The 15,699-nt window shown below is 40.7% G+C and overlaps 1 protein-coding gene across 1 annotated transcript in view; it reads right to left on the bottom strand.

The window, feature by feature from the left end:
- The window catches only part of LOC115805333 (integrin alpha-11-like), a 38,751-nt gene extending 23,300 nt beyond the window's left edge, over positions 1 to 15,451 (bottom strand). The window contains exons 1-4 of the mRNA XM_030765885.1: positions 15,400 to 15,451; positions 8,467 to 8,578; positions 1,032 to 1,144; positions 114 to 205 (exon numbers count right to left, since the gene is read on the bottom strand). Of these exons, the coding sequence (XP_030621745.1) occupies positions 114 to 205; positions 1,032 to 1,144; positions 8,467 to 8,578; positions 15,400 to 15,451 (369 nt within the window). The remainder of the gene's footprint in view (positions 1 to 113; positions 206 to 1,031; positions 1,145 to 8,466; positions 8,579 to 15,399) is intronic.
- Positions 15,452 to 15,699: the final 248 nt, after the last annotated feature.

The following is a 15,699-nucleotide window of genomic DNA, read 5'->3' as shown; positions in this document are numbered from 1 at the left end:
GTGGTTGTTTAAGTGATGCTATTGATGGTGATTGATTCAACACGCAAATACTTTTTGGCTCTAATCCAAAAAGTGGATTGCGTGCACAGGACAGGGAAGATCCCTATACTCACCACAAAGCTGTTGTCTTTGGGATTGGATGTGAGTGTCATGCCCAATCTCATCTTGTCTTTGCGTTCGGACACATTAGTCAAGGATATCCTTCCTTAAGGAAAAATGAAAAACCACACTGTTTGTACATAAATATCTAAAAACAGGATTTGTTACACTTTAGGCCAAAAAGAAAATCTTGTTTGTCTTCAGTTTGTTGAGAGTTATCATGTGTTCACAGCGAGAGACCTGCTCCATGTGTAAACATATTTGTTTAAGGCCGTCTAGCTCAACATGACTATATCTACAACTTGGTGTATCTGTTAGCAATTTCACACATACAGAGAATATTGCTTTGGCTAAGTAAACAACGCAATGCACATGTGCAACACATATGATACTGGGAATGTATACAAACTGGGAACTCTTTTTCTCTCTCTCTCTCTCTACATCTAAAAGAAATGTCTGGTAACTCTTAACATCACAGCTGTTTATCCCAGAGTAATTATCTGTGTGAATGTACTTTAAAAGAGATGGTGTTTTTATTGCGCAACTGTAATTACTGCTCTAAAATTCCTGAATTTTAAAGGCATTTCTTAGGGAGCCCCCCTCCCCCCCCCCCAACACACCCCATCCCAACTCCCAACCAGTCTGTACATTTGATGAGATGGACCGAATTTATATTAAGTAAACCCAATAACCATGGATTTATGTACATTGTAATTTTGTAAAGGCATTTTGTCACACATGCCTTTACAAATGCTTTATAAAGGCATTTTGTCCTGGATCATTACATGTCAAGCTGTTTATAAAACGTGTAAGTACAATGTGCCAACTAGTGGTTTCAGTGTAACAGTGAGGTTGGAATGTAAGTAAACAGTTATTTGAGATTGGTTACTGGGATTACACTTGTTATTCTTGGGATGAAATGGATACTGTACCTAGATTAAGTTTGGTACAGCTGGGTGCTCCAGACCGTCTGTTTATTGGACATTTGTAAACATCACCTGTCTGATGCTGACCATTCGTTTCCAATGGAGCTCCCACCAACAACCTAAAAACACACACACACATGCACGCGCGCGCACACACACACACACACACACACACACACACACACACACACACACACACACAAATACAATCAGGAGCCACGTAATCATGGAGCGCTCTCTCTCTCTCTGTCTCTCTCTCTGTCTCTCTCTCTCTCTCTCTCTCTGTCTCTCTCTCTCTCTCTCTGTCTCTCTCTCTCTCTTTCTGAATTGGTATATGAGATGCTGGTGTGTGTGTTTTATGACTTGTGACCAGGCAAACGACCAGATCTGTTACAATTACAAGTGACCCAGACTGACCTCCTGAACCCACAAATGCACACACACATGCAGTACACAATCATTATCTTTAACAAGTCAAACACACACACACACACACTCACACACACACACACGTATGTATGAACATATGAATGTACTATAGGGACTAGCGCTCTGCTAGCATAAGTTTGATAGGCCTGCAGGTGTGAAGGATACAGAAGGTCATTCATTCACATTAAATACTCATAGAGGAGGCATTTCACCAGTCATAGAGCACTGAGATCAGCAGGGGCTCTTCAGAAGCTGTGCACTGTGTGCTTTATATGGGTGTCTGAGAATTCTTTCAGGGTGATGAAGAAGTTCAGGGGAGCAGAATAACTATCCCATGTCAGAGTTGGGTCAGGATGGTCTTGTAAATGTCGGTAAATGGCTTTATAAAGCTCCAAACAGATCTGAGTATCTGCTTTTAATGAAACCATGGTGAATTAAAAAAAAAAAAACCCTGATGAACCACAGCACTGAGGTACAAGATGAAGGGAGTGAAACCATATAATGACTATGTCAGTGGACTTTGAAACTTGCAACTTGCACAATGTTTTTGGTCAAACAGTAAAAAACTTGCCTACTCACTGAACACTCACTAAATGGTTGATTAAATTAAAACATCATAGAATTAATCATGTGATAATGTCACTTTTGGAACTTTACTATTTCTGGAAAAAACTGACTCCACTGGCTCCTCTAAAACAACATTGTCTGGCCATAAAGTCCAAAAGTGACCATATCAGTTGACCATACCGTCAGGAGGGCTTGTTCACACTGCTCTCTGATGGCCTAATAGACATGGTTTGTTTGAGTCTGAGCTTAAGTCTCATTAACTGCCATTAAGCTGTCTTTCACAATCTACAATTGGATCAACACTTGTGGTCAAGTGTCCATAGTCTTCTGTATACCACAGACTCTTTCTCCAGTTCATTCTGCATGATCTACAAATAGTCCTGCTGATTCAGCTATACAAGCTCAACAACCTTATCATTCAGACTAGGCATCAGCATGGTTCCATGGCCAAATTCTGAATTAAAGTCAGAACTCTCTCTGTGTGTGCCAAGAACAAACTCCCGTAAATGTGGCCCCAGAGCCAGATATCAGGGGTTAAAGTCCTGCACAGGAGCAGTTCTCTCAGTGGGACCCCTACAGCAGAGAGGAGTGATACTCGACACTCCTTTATTACAAGAACAGACCTCCATCAACACGCTGCTGGAGTTCAAAGGTCAACCACACAAGCCTCTGGATCCAAAACATGTCTCAGTATCTGCACGCTTCACTGGAAAAATGTATTTCCAAAATCTGGTTTTAACTTCCTCCGTAACTGTCCTATTCATCTATACGCCCCTACATAATTTACAATGTCCTAAACAATGTCTTAAACTTTGTTACACTGAAAGAGTTCTATAAAATGGGAGAGGGGCACATTCCGTTTTATTGTGTCATGGACCCTTATCTTCAAGAGGACAGTTGATGTTGTTTGAAATTACACTTAGTGCAAACCTGTCAAACAGTGTTAACGGCACCATCTGACCACCAGAACAGGCGAGAGTGACAGTGAGTGGGTATTAGCCTACAGTCAGCAGCAAAGACCTACATTCAGTTTGCTTCTGGGAATTATTTTCACTAAAACATTTTGATTTGTATTGTCTTTATTGCTGTCTCTTGGCAGTGCGCGTCACTCGAGAGAGTTCAGCTCAGGACACCCATACCTGACAGAATAGAGGACCATTGTTTAGGAGGATTTAAATGTCTGCCCCAAACGTCCAGGCAGTGACACCCAGAGCTGTTAAACGTATCAGTGTCAAGCTCGTTAGGGGCAAGCCCTCACCACACAGCATCAATACAGAGAGGGTAATAGCGATGAAAGAAATGACCTCACTAATATGGGGCTTGAACACATCCTCCCACAAAATTTGGGTATTCTAGCAGCGTGAGGTTTTGTGGAAAACTAGATTGAAGTCAGAGCTATTAATGCGCTGATGTTTTTCACATTTGGGAAAGAAACAAGGCATACTATGTGAAACCAAGTCAAAGTCCTCAAATTAGCATACGGCTGATGATGATGTCGCCAACATTTTATTTCTCTACCTAAAGGTTAGTCAAGAAGTAGGTCACAACAATTTTACAGCAGTAGTTTGTGTCTAATTAATTTATTAAGAAGAAATGAAGACATATCAGCACTAATGTTATTCGAAGAGCTGTAGCAATTTAAAAACTATTCTGAACATGACATTTAATGAACTTTTGCTAAATATTATCTCGTGAAGGAGATTGGCAAGGCAAGTGGGAGGCCTTGCCAAGCCTAATTCCAACTAAGACAGGAAAGCCATTTGTGCCAGGAGCTTGAAGAAAAGCTGGATATAAGACACAGTTTGCGTATTAACTGAAATTCTTGCCATGTTCAACCACAAACTCTGTGTTTGATGAACCTTCATCTTAGTGTTCTTAAAAACATGGCTGTACTCCAATTTAATCTATGTATTTATGAGTCACAATTTGGCACGGAGCTTCCATAGCTCACAGCATGGTCCTTATTGTTTCCAACATACATACATAATGATAATTGGTTTAAATTGTTCATTAAATCTACCCTTGATTTACTTTTTAGGCATTCTGTGCAGACACATGGCTCTTCATTATATCAATGGTTGTAATCAAGGTCTGATCTGAGCTGTGTAACAGACTGTAGATACATGCCTCTGAGGACACCCTGCCATTTATGGCGTATAGAGACTCCGGTTTCAGCAAAGATGGCCTCTCAGTGGGAGGCTTGCACTGCAAGCTCTGAAAACCAAAAAAAAAAGAAAAAAAGAAGAGGATAAACAAACAAACAGATCGGTGAGTGTGAGTTATGCAGGCCGGTATGTCCCAGAGAGACCACCTTCCCAGCTGCCTCTGGGGATGTGTTAGTGTCAGCTACGGCCACCCAGGACAAAAAAATAATACAGTGTCTTGTTGCCTTGGCAGCCAGGGGAAAACCACACACTTCTAGATGAAAGCTCTGGCCAAACACAGATTCCAAGAATATTTTCATCAACCTTTTCCTGATTTGGTCAGTACAGGGCTGACTTACTGTGTCATATACATCACAGGCCCAGTAAAAAGACCATTACCTGTCTAATAACTCATCTTTATATATGACGCTATGCTCCGGAGAGTAAAAATGCAAAACCAGACAAATTCTGCTTTTGGATAAGACTTTGATCAGCAGTAGACTCCAAAATAAAAAATGGACAGTACCCCATACAGTGTCTCATTTGTCTTCATTTTACTCTAATCAAAACGCAAAAGATTAAAAAAACTTTAAGCTGAACGGCCCCACAAACATTAAATTGTAAATGCCAAAACATTGCGAAAATACAGATTGCAAAGTATGTATTGCTCTTTGGGTCTTCAAAGAGCTAACCAGCCTCAGCTGTGTTTCCATCCCTGTGCTGATTCCCAGTCATAAAGAGCTCCTTTATAGAGTCATTTTCCCACTGCCTATGAACTATGATCTGGTTCCTATACAAACAGCACACTAGGAGCCGACTGAGGCCGTCAGCTCATTGTATGACCCCATAAGATGGCTGTGAGCACAAGGATCTGGCAGCCGGTCAAATGGGCAGTCAGAAAAAAAAAACACAGAAGCTCACATTCTTTCACAAGTCATAAAAGTCCTTCAACTCCAAAACTCTATTATAATATTACCCTAGCACTAATTGTTAAGGCATGTTACATTACCTGATCTGTGAAAATATATCTAAAATCTTTTATAACCAAAATTATTATCAAAAGAAAGGTCAAGCATAAGCCCCATATACACATGCACAGACAGGGAGATTGGCATAACCTAAATCACAACTGCTGTTTCCAGGTCAGTGAGTGGGCATAAGGTGACAGGAGAACAGTGGCCATGCTGTTAACCGCCAGAGAGCACTTCCCACTTCAAAGACCCTTTACGGACCCCAAACACCAAAGCCCTTCAGTCGCCTACTGGAATAAGCAACACATTCATCACCCTAGAGAAAATATCCTGTGCCTAAAAATCACTAGCGGAGACCCTGAGAGAAACACAATGCTGGCTGTGTATGAAAGGTTCTGATTTCAACATCACAGGACTGGAGCAGCGGTCATGTTTCCCTGACTGACACCCACAGAGCTCAGGTGGACACGAAGCCAAAATGCTCTTAAGGGACGCTCATAAACAATGATGATTAAACCACATGAATCTCCGTCTCTTAATGTCTTTTCTTTTTTTTCTTTTTTTTGCTATTAATAACAACCTTTATCTTTTGACTTTACTAAACGGTGTGTCTGATAATGAGGCAATAACATAACATGATAATTACAGTGTTATTTCCACTCTTAATTGGGTTTTTGCAAGAGGTCAGTACTTGTCGAATGACACTCTGTAACAAAAACCTCTTTGAGTTCAGATTCCTTTCGACTTCATCAACCACTAATTCACGACATGTATTTCAATAGTTGTTACATAATAATTACAGAGTCCTTTGTATGTAATTATAAAGATAAAATATTGTCCACAGAAAGTAATCTGTGTTTTGCTGAAACAGCACAAACATATTAGGACCAGGTTTTGTCTGTATTTTTTGGAAAGTACACTGTAAGAACACACTGCTTTAGCTGGCAGCAATAACCAGAAATACATCACATCCATTTTTCCACTTCCAAACAGAAGGAACAAGGAAAAGAAAGAAAAAAAAATAAGGTCCTCAGATAAGATGTATGGAAGCAAAGAGGGAAAAAGAGAGTAAGAAGAAAGAAAGAGAGAGAGAGAGAGAGAGAGAGAGAGAAGGACTAGAGGAAATGGAGAGAAGGACTACACTCCCCTTAGGTCCAGGGACTCCTTGGTCTAACAAACAACTGTTGCTTTTAGCTAACCCCCCCCCCCCCCCCCCCCCCCACTGTTAAACACTAATAGTTCCTCTGAAAATAGCCTCAGCCACGCTGGGGGGCTACAGCACGGGTCTGACAGAAAGAGAGAGAGAGAGAGAGAGAAAGAAAGAGAGAAAGAGAGAGAGGCTCAGTGAAAAGTATGAGAAAAAGAGATGGAATAACTGGGTCACGTTGGCTTCAACCCTCAGCAAAGCTCAAATAACTTCCATGCAACTTGTTCTCTCATCTTCCTCATCCTTTGGCCTGTGCTGTTTAGAGGGGATTTTGTATTCACTGACCTGTGTGCATTTCTAAATCATTATGATCTTTATTCTCCTCATAGGACAATTATCTCAGACCACGTAACTGTGTCCAGAGCATCTGATTCTGACATATGTCAAAGTCTGTAAGTCTCTCGCAGAGAACTAATAAGAAGAAGTTCAAGCAGGGCAGCATTGCACATGACAGATATCCTGAGACTTGATGCTCTTTGATTTAGCAACAGTGGCAAACTGGAGTTCCAATCAATCAGGTGTTAATGCACACACACGCACACCACACACACACACACACACACACACACAGACACACACACACACACACACACACACTAAACAGGTTGAGTGTCTTGCCAAGAGCAGAAATATTGCATTCATTTTCATCTCACGATGGGGTCCCGTACACACTTGCATCATATTAACTCTGGAGCCTGCCTCTGGCCTTCAAAATTAGTCCTAGCAGTGAGAATGTGTTGACTCAGCGTATCCATCAGTGTCCTTTACAACCCCAGGAATTTTCCTCAGCAGATCTATGGAATGGTATCTTTAATACAACGTCAGACAAGTGAAACTAAATTCAGCTGAACTGAAAACCAGACTGTTATGAAAATCATCTAGTGTGTGTGTGTGTGTGTGTGTGTGTGTGTGTGTGTGTGTCCAGTTCATCAGTGGTGTGAGTGTGTGAATCACCTCTTGTAGCCCTGAGGGACATGGGGTCACAAAAATAATAAGGGAGTCCATCTCTCTCTCTCTCTCTCTCTCTCTCTCTCTCTCTCTTTCTCACACACACACACACACACACACACACGGGAGCCATGCACACGCCACACTGAAAATTTCCTTTGGCCTGCAAATGATTTCCAGATGCTGTTGGAATCAAGTGGGACAGAGAGGGGGTCTGTTTGGCAGGAGTTCAGTAGAAAGAGCCTTTGGTGATACTATGAGACCATCTGCCCAGCTAAACTGACAACATTTAGTCACTTTTTAACCATAGAAGCATTAGAGGAAAAGACTGGTGATACTTTTTAAAATCGAGAAGGATTACTAAGATTAAAAATACAAATTTCCTGCTCCTTCCTGTAAAAAATCTTTTCAGTTTGGGATGACTTGGGGCCACTTTATTTTCTTTGTATTGGTCCATAAATAAACAAACACAGACTATTAAGCGAACAACCTCCCAAAAATGTCAGGCACAAACAGTTCATTGCGCACTTAGACTCTGAGTAAATGAAGACAACATGGTCAATGACAAAAAGAGTCTGACTGAAGGATAAAAATAACTTTCTTTCTCACACACACGCACGCACACACCCACACACACACACACACACACACACACACACAGATGTACACACAGCCGGACTGAATTTAAGAGGAATTGTTGCCAGCAGACATAGGGGAATGCCAGCTACTACCCAGCAGTCCTCACTCTAGTTCAATAGAAACAAGAGATGAGCAAAGATGAGGTAGCATGATGGATGACAACTGTGCTTCGCAGTCCAACTCACATAACTTCTGTAAGTGCATTATAAACAGTTTTCCATTTCACAGGGGGTGGACGAAATCCCAGTGATGAAATCCATAAAGCATATCTCACCGTCTGTATCCTCAGACACAGTGGAGTAGCATCCTCAGTACATCTAGATCCAGCAGAAAATAATGTCAAACAACTTATTAAGGAGATCTTGCTAACTGAACTCCTCAGTGGAAGAGGATTTCACACCTCATAACTGATACATGTTACTAAAAAAAAAACAAAAAAAACAAAAAAAACCCCGCTGAAGTCTGAAATTAAAATAGCGCAGGAACTTGACAATGGCAGGAACCAACAGAGGAAGAAGAAAAGAGACACCTCTTACCACTTCTGTCCCCCGGCCATGTGCTGCTGCACAGTGAAGCCAAACTGAGCCTGTTTGGGTCCTTTTATGATCCGAGGATTCTTTGTGTCAATGTTGAAACAGTCATGGGGCCCTGAAATCAGACACAGAAAGTCAAACACAGACCATCCACAACTTGTTTGGACAGTAGACTATATTTACAGGTTTCGGTGACGGTTTCTAGGAGCTATTGCTTTTCTGATGGCCCAAAAGCACAAGCGGAAAGTTTTCATGGTGGCTAACCCGGAAGATTCTGCCAAGTTATACAAGACCTGCTGATAGGTCTCTGCAGACTACAGATATAGCAAAACTCATGACACTTATAGGGCATCTGATTTAACTCTGGAAATATCACCAAACACAACTGTTGTTAAAGTATTGCGCATGCTTCTCGAGGCTGTAAACAATTTTGGATGGTGTTTACTTTGACACAGAAATCTGAATAAGACATCTGTGCTGCTCCTGAAAGACATTATGTCCTTCCGGAATCTTCCTGTGCAATGGAATCTGGAACCTATGCCGCGCACCTTGGAGAAACAAACACTACTCATGGAGGTCCTCCGGTAAGGCATGTCAATAATAATCATGCCTCTTCCACAGATCACAGAGAAAACCGTCACCTCTTTATCTGCTTGTTCTCTTCCTCTATCAGACCCCCAGACTGTCAACAGTCTCGAGTCTGGGGGTCGGAGGATGTGTTTACACAAAGAGGATCAAGTCTAAACTGTTCAGCTGTCAGTCATTCATTGAGCCCCCACAGACACAGTTTGTTAGACTAAGCATGCTGCAGAGAGCTGCTGCCAAAATACTCACTTCATTGGGATAGGATCAGTATCAACACTTCAGTATGCAACACAGAAGACTGGTTCTTTGTTAGGTCAATATACTGAGGTCTTGTCCTTTAAACTGCAGAGCACACAATGTTTACCTCTCACATAAACACTGAAAACTACCTCGTCACCTTAAACACAACAGGAAACTGCCTCTTTATCCAACTGAGTTTGGAAAGAGAGGTCTTTACAATCAGTTAATGCATTTTTGTTTGGGGTTTTTTTTTTTTTCAGGACAAAATAAAGTAATATAGTTATGCTGGTCCAGATCAAATTCACGACTGGTATTGCTCCAATACAACAACAACAAAAGCGAAAAGCTTTGGCCTGGACAATTTTTTTTTTTTCAATTCAAGAATAACTTCATGTCACATGAGGACGTTTCATTACAGTCTAACAGACCTCTGAGATTGTATCATGAAAAAAAGCCTTTCCAAGGAAAATCTACCACAGGTGTTTAGTTGAGCGGCCAATAATTGTGACTCAAAAGAAGTTCAAAAGTGCTAATGTCTTTGAGAATTGGTATAAATCATACTAAATCACATTGCTGTAATCCTGATTAATACATATGGACACCATTAATAAGGAAATAAAGAACCCAGTGGACAAGTAAAATTCATCACATAAAAGAACAAAAACAAACCAAAAAACCAAATCAAATTAAAAAACAGAAAAGAAAAAAACCACAATGAATGAAGATTAGATTTTCTCTAGTGAAGTCACATCTCCTTTGTCTCCTTCTTGACCTGTTTGTTCTGATCTTACAGAAAGCTTATGCCCTCTGAATTCAATTAGAATATTTATTGGTCCTTTTTCAGTCTTTTCCATCCTATGCAAGTAAAATGGAAAAATGGAATTATTAATGATGACGCTGATAACGAAAAACGACAAAGCGATGTTGAGCTTAAATATCTAGCAGAGGAAATAAATCTTTCAAAAGATAGATAGATAGATCTGGATTAGCTCTTTCCTCTGGCAAACAGGAGCTGAAATGAACTTGATAAATTTCAGCAGGACTTCCTTAAATTCCTTCTCTATTTCCTGTAGTCCTTTCCATCATCTCTTAACGTCACTCTCTCCCTCTCTCTGCAGCTGATGGAATGCTGCTCAGCCAGTGTGGGTTTAGGGTTGATATCACAACCTATTTTCATGACACAATTTTGCATAATAATAGTAATGATAACAATAATAACAAAAAGATTTTTAAGTCATTTGAGACAAAGATGTAAACCAAATCATTTACTGTCATCTATTTTGGGTCTTGACTCACTGGCATGAGTAATATGTCCCTGAATGCTATCAAACCCTAATCAAACATGATGACTTATTTAAGGCTGTCAGAAAAAACAGAGTTATTTTTCAGGTAGAGATAAGATGTGTGTCATCAGCAATAAGAACTTTCAGTGTAAGCTAATGAAACATCACCTGACCACAAAAGAAAGTTCATGCACGTAATAAATATTCTGTGGTTCTGGAAGTAATTCTCAACTGTACACTTTCACATGTAGGTCTGAACAATGATTTTTTTCTGTAACAATACAGCTAAACTTTGAGGATAAGTGTGGAGTATACTATTCATATGGACATAATCACTTTTAAATGCCCAACACTTCATGATATATTGTGCCAAAATGAATCTGTATGAATGTGAACAGGAGTCAAGTCAAGCCACTGAGTAAAATTATTTTCTACTTTTGATCCAGGTCCTGCTGATTTATAACTTATGTTCACAAAGAACATTAACAATGTCTGTATATCATGGCTTATTAAAACATATCTTATATCAGATCCTTATCAAAGACTTCATATTCCTACATCAGATAAGTGAAGGGAGTTTTATACAAACCTTCCATTGTTAACAATGACAAGCTGGTAGGAATTTTTTGCCTGACAGACTTTTAATACTGATTTATGGAGTTATGGCATTAAAAGGTACTCATCATATGAAACTCAGCTGTAAGTGAATCTAAGGTTTTAATCAGTAACAGCCATTACAATGAATTACAAGTATTCCTTTCCAACACGAGTCAACAACAAACACCTGACAACTATTTTATCTGGGTCATTGAAAACACATCACTCACATCAAACCTCAGAAGATGTGTTTACCACTCATCTAAATGCTGACACATACCATACATTATTCTTTTCCATTTGCATAAATAGTTTGTGTGTTTGACCTTGCTTTGATGTCTGATGTATGGTTATGGGACAGCAAGAGAACATGGACTGGAGTTTTTTTTATTGTTTGAACATATGAACATGCAGATTGTGAAATGCAGATTTGAAAAAAACATATGTAACAGAAGAGACTTTATATCATTGGAGGGATGATGCCATACCGCTATATAGTTCCGGTCTCTCTCTCTTTTTTAGCGGTGTGTAAGTTTGAAATCTTTCCCATATGTGCTCTCATGGTTTTTCCAATGTGCTGGCTTAAACACACATAAACATAAGTGAGTCACTGGTCGGAGCTTTGATGGCCGTGAGCTCGTTATAGAAAGCAAAACGCACCAGATACCATCGCAGAGTGGCTTTGCCTTATTTCAGTCCTGTGAAATGAAAAAAAAAAAAAGAGAAAAAAGAACTAGTAAGAAAGAGAAAAAGAGTAATGGAGAGGGTCCAGTTTCCATTTAAAACCCTAACGTGGCAGAGTGGTTTAATATCCCCAGTAATATCAGCAGCACTGAGTCGGTCTGAGTATTTGCTGGGTTTCCTGTGTACAGATTCCTCTGCCCAGATAAATAAACCTCAGCCCCATGGCTTCCAGAGCTCAGTGTCAAGGCTGGGCCCGCGCTGCCTTTGGCCCTGAACCAAGCTGCAGGAGCTTCACCACAGTATCGCTGACAGAGGGCCACCTATGGGTCTAGCTAGGCTGTCCAGCCGCGCATATGCCGGTTAAAGCCAGGCAACTCAACACCTATCGTGGGTCCAAACAAACCTCGCTCTGAGATCCAAAGTGGATCACCGAGATCTTGATCCAATCTAACCATGATCAGAAGACCTCGGAATCAAACCAAGTCCTGACCCAAGTCTCAGCTGTTCCCTAGAATCCAAACAAAACCACCTCTCCAAATTTAAAACCCTTGGAGAAACTTTTCAAGACATGGACTTTCATCAAAGATAGATACCTAGAGACCTTAACATGGACCAGATCTGTTAAGACCTTTTGAGATTCAACATGAAATCCAAGCTGAAAAGGAAAGTGAGTCTCACAATTCTTAGACTAACACCTAAAACAGCCATCATAAAAAAGTGAAATATTTGATACCTCAAGCAGGTCCAAAATAAGTCCCCAGACTTGAGAACTGTGTCAGTGATTCACGCTGTATACAGATTGGGCCACAGTGTGTGTGGGACGCCCTTGCTACACATCTGTGAACTTCACAGTCATGTCTTTCTTCTTTTACAAATATTTATGTGTGGAACAGAACTCATGCTAATGAGGCCCACTGATGCCCACTGGCTAACATTATGGGGCAGTGGATTAGGTTTTAATAAACTCCACATGCCGGAAATGCATCTCCCAACATCTGCTTTGAAATGTTATTAAAGCCCAAAAGCTGTTGTACTGTACAGTTATATCTCAGGGACAGATATGCAAACAACTACATACATGCTTCTAATACAAAGAGCATGAGCAGTTTAACATCTTTCAGTTATACCAGTGCTGCTCTTATTAAAGCTGCACAGCCCTTCTGTCTGGAAATCTCATCTGAGGACTGTGGAAAGATGCCTTATGTTGGATGGTGCTGGTGGCATGAGAGTGCTTTTGTGGCCAAAGCAAACGAGCTGTGAGGCACAAGGCAATCACATCCAGAGGCGTTTTTTTTTTTTTTCCCAGCTGGTTTTGAAGTAGGACAATATTCGCAAGTTTCAGAGACTTCTCAGCTTCATAATATACCATTATATCTTACGGCATAAAGGTCTATTCACCAGAGTTATCAAACTATATCAGTGCAGTTACAGTAAATATGCAGACATGAAGATATCAGATGTCCAAAACATACTGGCCATTTGGGCTCAGCAGTAATAAAAGGACAGTAGGCTACATGTACAGAGGTGGAAGAGGAAAGTAAGACAGCACAGTGCTGCTAATAAAATCTGTTTGTTTATATTCAGTTAGGTCAGCAGGAGATTTTCTGGAAAAGCACGAGGAGTCTGTTAGAAAAATATGATGAATGTGAGTTGTTATCTCTGGCTCTGCCTGCATCTTCGCACTCCCACACAACCTTCTCAGGATCTGCTCAGACAGACTTGACGGAGAAGTTAGAAACCAAAGTATTACGTGTAATGCCCAGCCATAAGGCAAACGTAATGTGCTTCAAAGGATGATAGAATAAGATCTGGGAGCTCGAGAGAAGCTGCAAGGGAACACCTAAGATGAATTCCCTAAAACATCACATTTGTATTTTCACCATGTGTTGTATTTGAAAGTCCTATATGTACAAATGCAACATCAGCAAAATATAATATAATAGATTCCGCTGGTGGTTTTGTAATTTGACTCTGCATTGCTGGTTTGATGCATAGATTAGGATGAATCTTGTTATTGACAGAGGCAGAAGCGTGAATCACATTGTACCATGCACTTACCTCACAGGATAAGCACTGGCAAAGGTCAGATAGCTAGCCCGACACTGACCAACAATCACTCTATGCAAGCTTATCCAACCTGCCCAAACTACAGACAGACATAGTACCTCATATGGACTTCCATTCACTCTCCCTTGCTGCCTTAAACCGGCATGGTTTCATTCAAGGGCTTTTTTGCATCAAAACCGACAGCCTCTGCGCTTCGAGAAATCTCTCTGCCCTCTCTTCAAAGGTCATTCTCTCCTCCAGAAGAGCCTTTTAGCCAACAAAAAATTCCCACAACAAAGCAAACATTTCCTCTGTTCTGCCCTAAACTCATAAACAAAGCTATCCTTAAAGGAATAATAATCTGTACTAAAAAAGAGAGAGCATTTTTTGTAAGATAATGGCTACTGGCCGCAGTTTCATTCTTTCTCTCGTATCAGATATGGCTTTGGAACAAGTCTTGATGGATCATTTCTGTGCATCCAAGACAGAGAACAAATGACTTCATCTTAATATCTCTCTCTGTATAGATATGTGACAGTCTCCATGCTTGAAAAATAACATGTGTCAAAAGAACAGGAAAAAAAAAAGAAAACTCTCAGCCATGTGCAACAATGCACGTGCTATTTGAGATAAGATTTGAATCAAAGCGCTCTGATACCAAAGTTTATGTGTGTTTAAAACACCTGTAACAGTTATCTCAATTGCACAGTGCTTTCTTTCTTGGCACATATCTTGATAATTATCCCTTTAAACTAACAGCAGGTTTTCTTTGCATGTGATACAGAGGTTATTTAAAGAGCTGGCGTTCACTGCCTAAGGACACTTCAGCCTGCCAGACTTTCCTTCCTCAATGTGCTGCTGCAATTGTAATTTCACTGCTAATTGAGCCAGACTCTGGCTCCGCACCAACACTTCTCCAGACATTGCAAACTGTGATTCTTTGATTCGGGTCAGATAACATCACCTCTCATTTCAAAGAATGGGAACGCCTTAAATGAGAGACAGAGAACAGGAGCCCGAGAGGTCCAAGCATGCAGGAGCCAGCTCAGCATCCTCCTCTGTCACGACAAACCAGCATTAAAGTTTCCAGAGAAGTATATAGGAAGTACACATTAGACAAGTCATCCTTCACTTCAACCCTACACTGAAACAGCAATGTCAGATCCAGGATTCATGAACTTTAAATACTCTCTGCACTGAACTTTAAATACTTTCAGTGACACACACACACACACACACACATGCACACACACACACACACACAAACAGAGAGAGAGAGAGAGAGTGAGAGAGAGAGAGAGAGAGAGAGAGAGAGAGAGAGAGAGAGAGAGAAGTTTAACTCCTGGAGGATTTTAGAGCTTCTATATAAGTTAAGTTGCAGTGTCTCTCTTTTTGTCATCTCTTTAGAATGGCTGCATCTCATCCAAGTCACGTATCACTGAAATGCATGCATATATATGCACCCACACACACACACACACACACACACACACATACTGACCTGGCAGCAGGCTGCAGAGGATCCAGAGCAGTAGGGTGCAGTAGTACTCCATGTGTTTGTGAGTGAGTGAAAGGACACAGAATCCCGTCAAGTCTTCCTCCTACAGATCCAGCTCTGATTGAATCCACTGCTGCTAAAAACACTCACTATATCAGGGGGAAGTAGGAGGGGACTGTGGCTAAACCAAAAGGAGGTGCACATTCAGCCAGCAGTCAAAAGTCTCTCTTTCCTTCTTTCTCTCTCTCTCTCTCTCTCTCTCTCTCTCTCTCTCTCTCTGCTCGGGCAGACTAACAACCACCA

Source organism: Chanos chanos, chromosome 2 (genome assembly GCF_902362185.1).
Source record: "Chanos chanos chromosome 2, fChaCha1.1, whole genome shotgun sequence".
Taxonomy (NCBI): domain Eukaryota; kingdom Metazoa; phylum Chordata; class Actinopteri; order Gonorynchiformes; family Chanidae; genus Chanos; species Chanos chanos.
The sequence above is the reverse complement of the archived record's forward strand: the minus strand, read 5'-3'. Positions and strand labels throughout refer to the sequence as shown.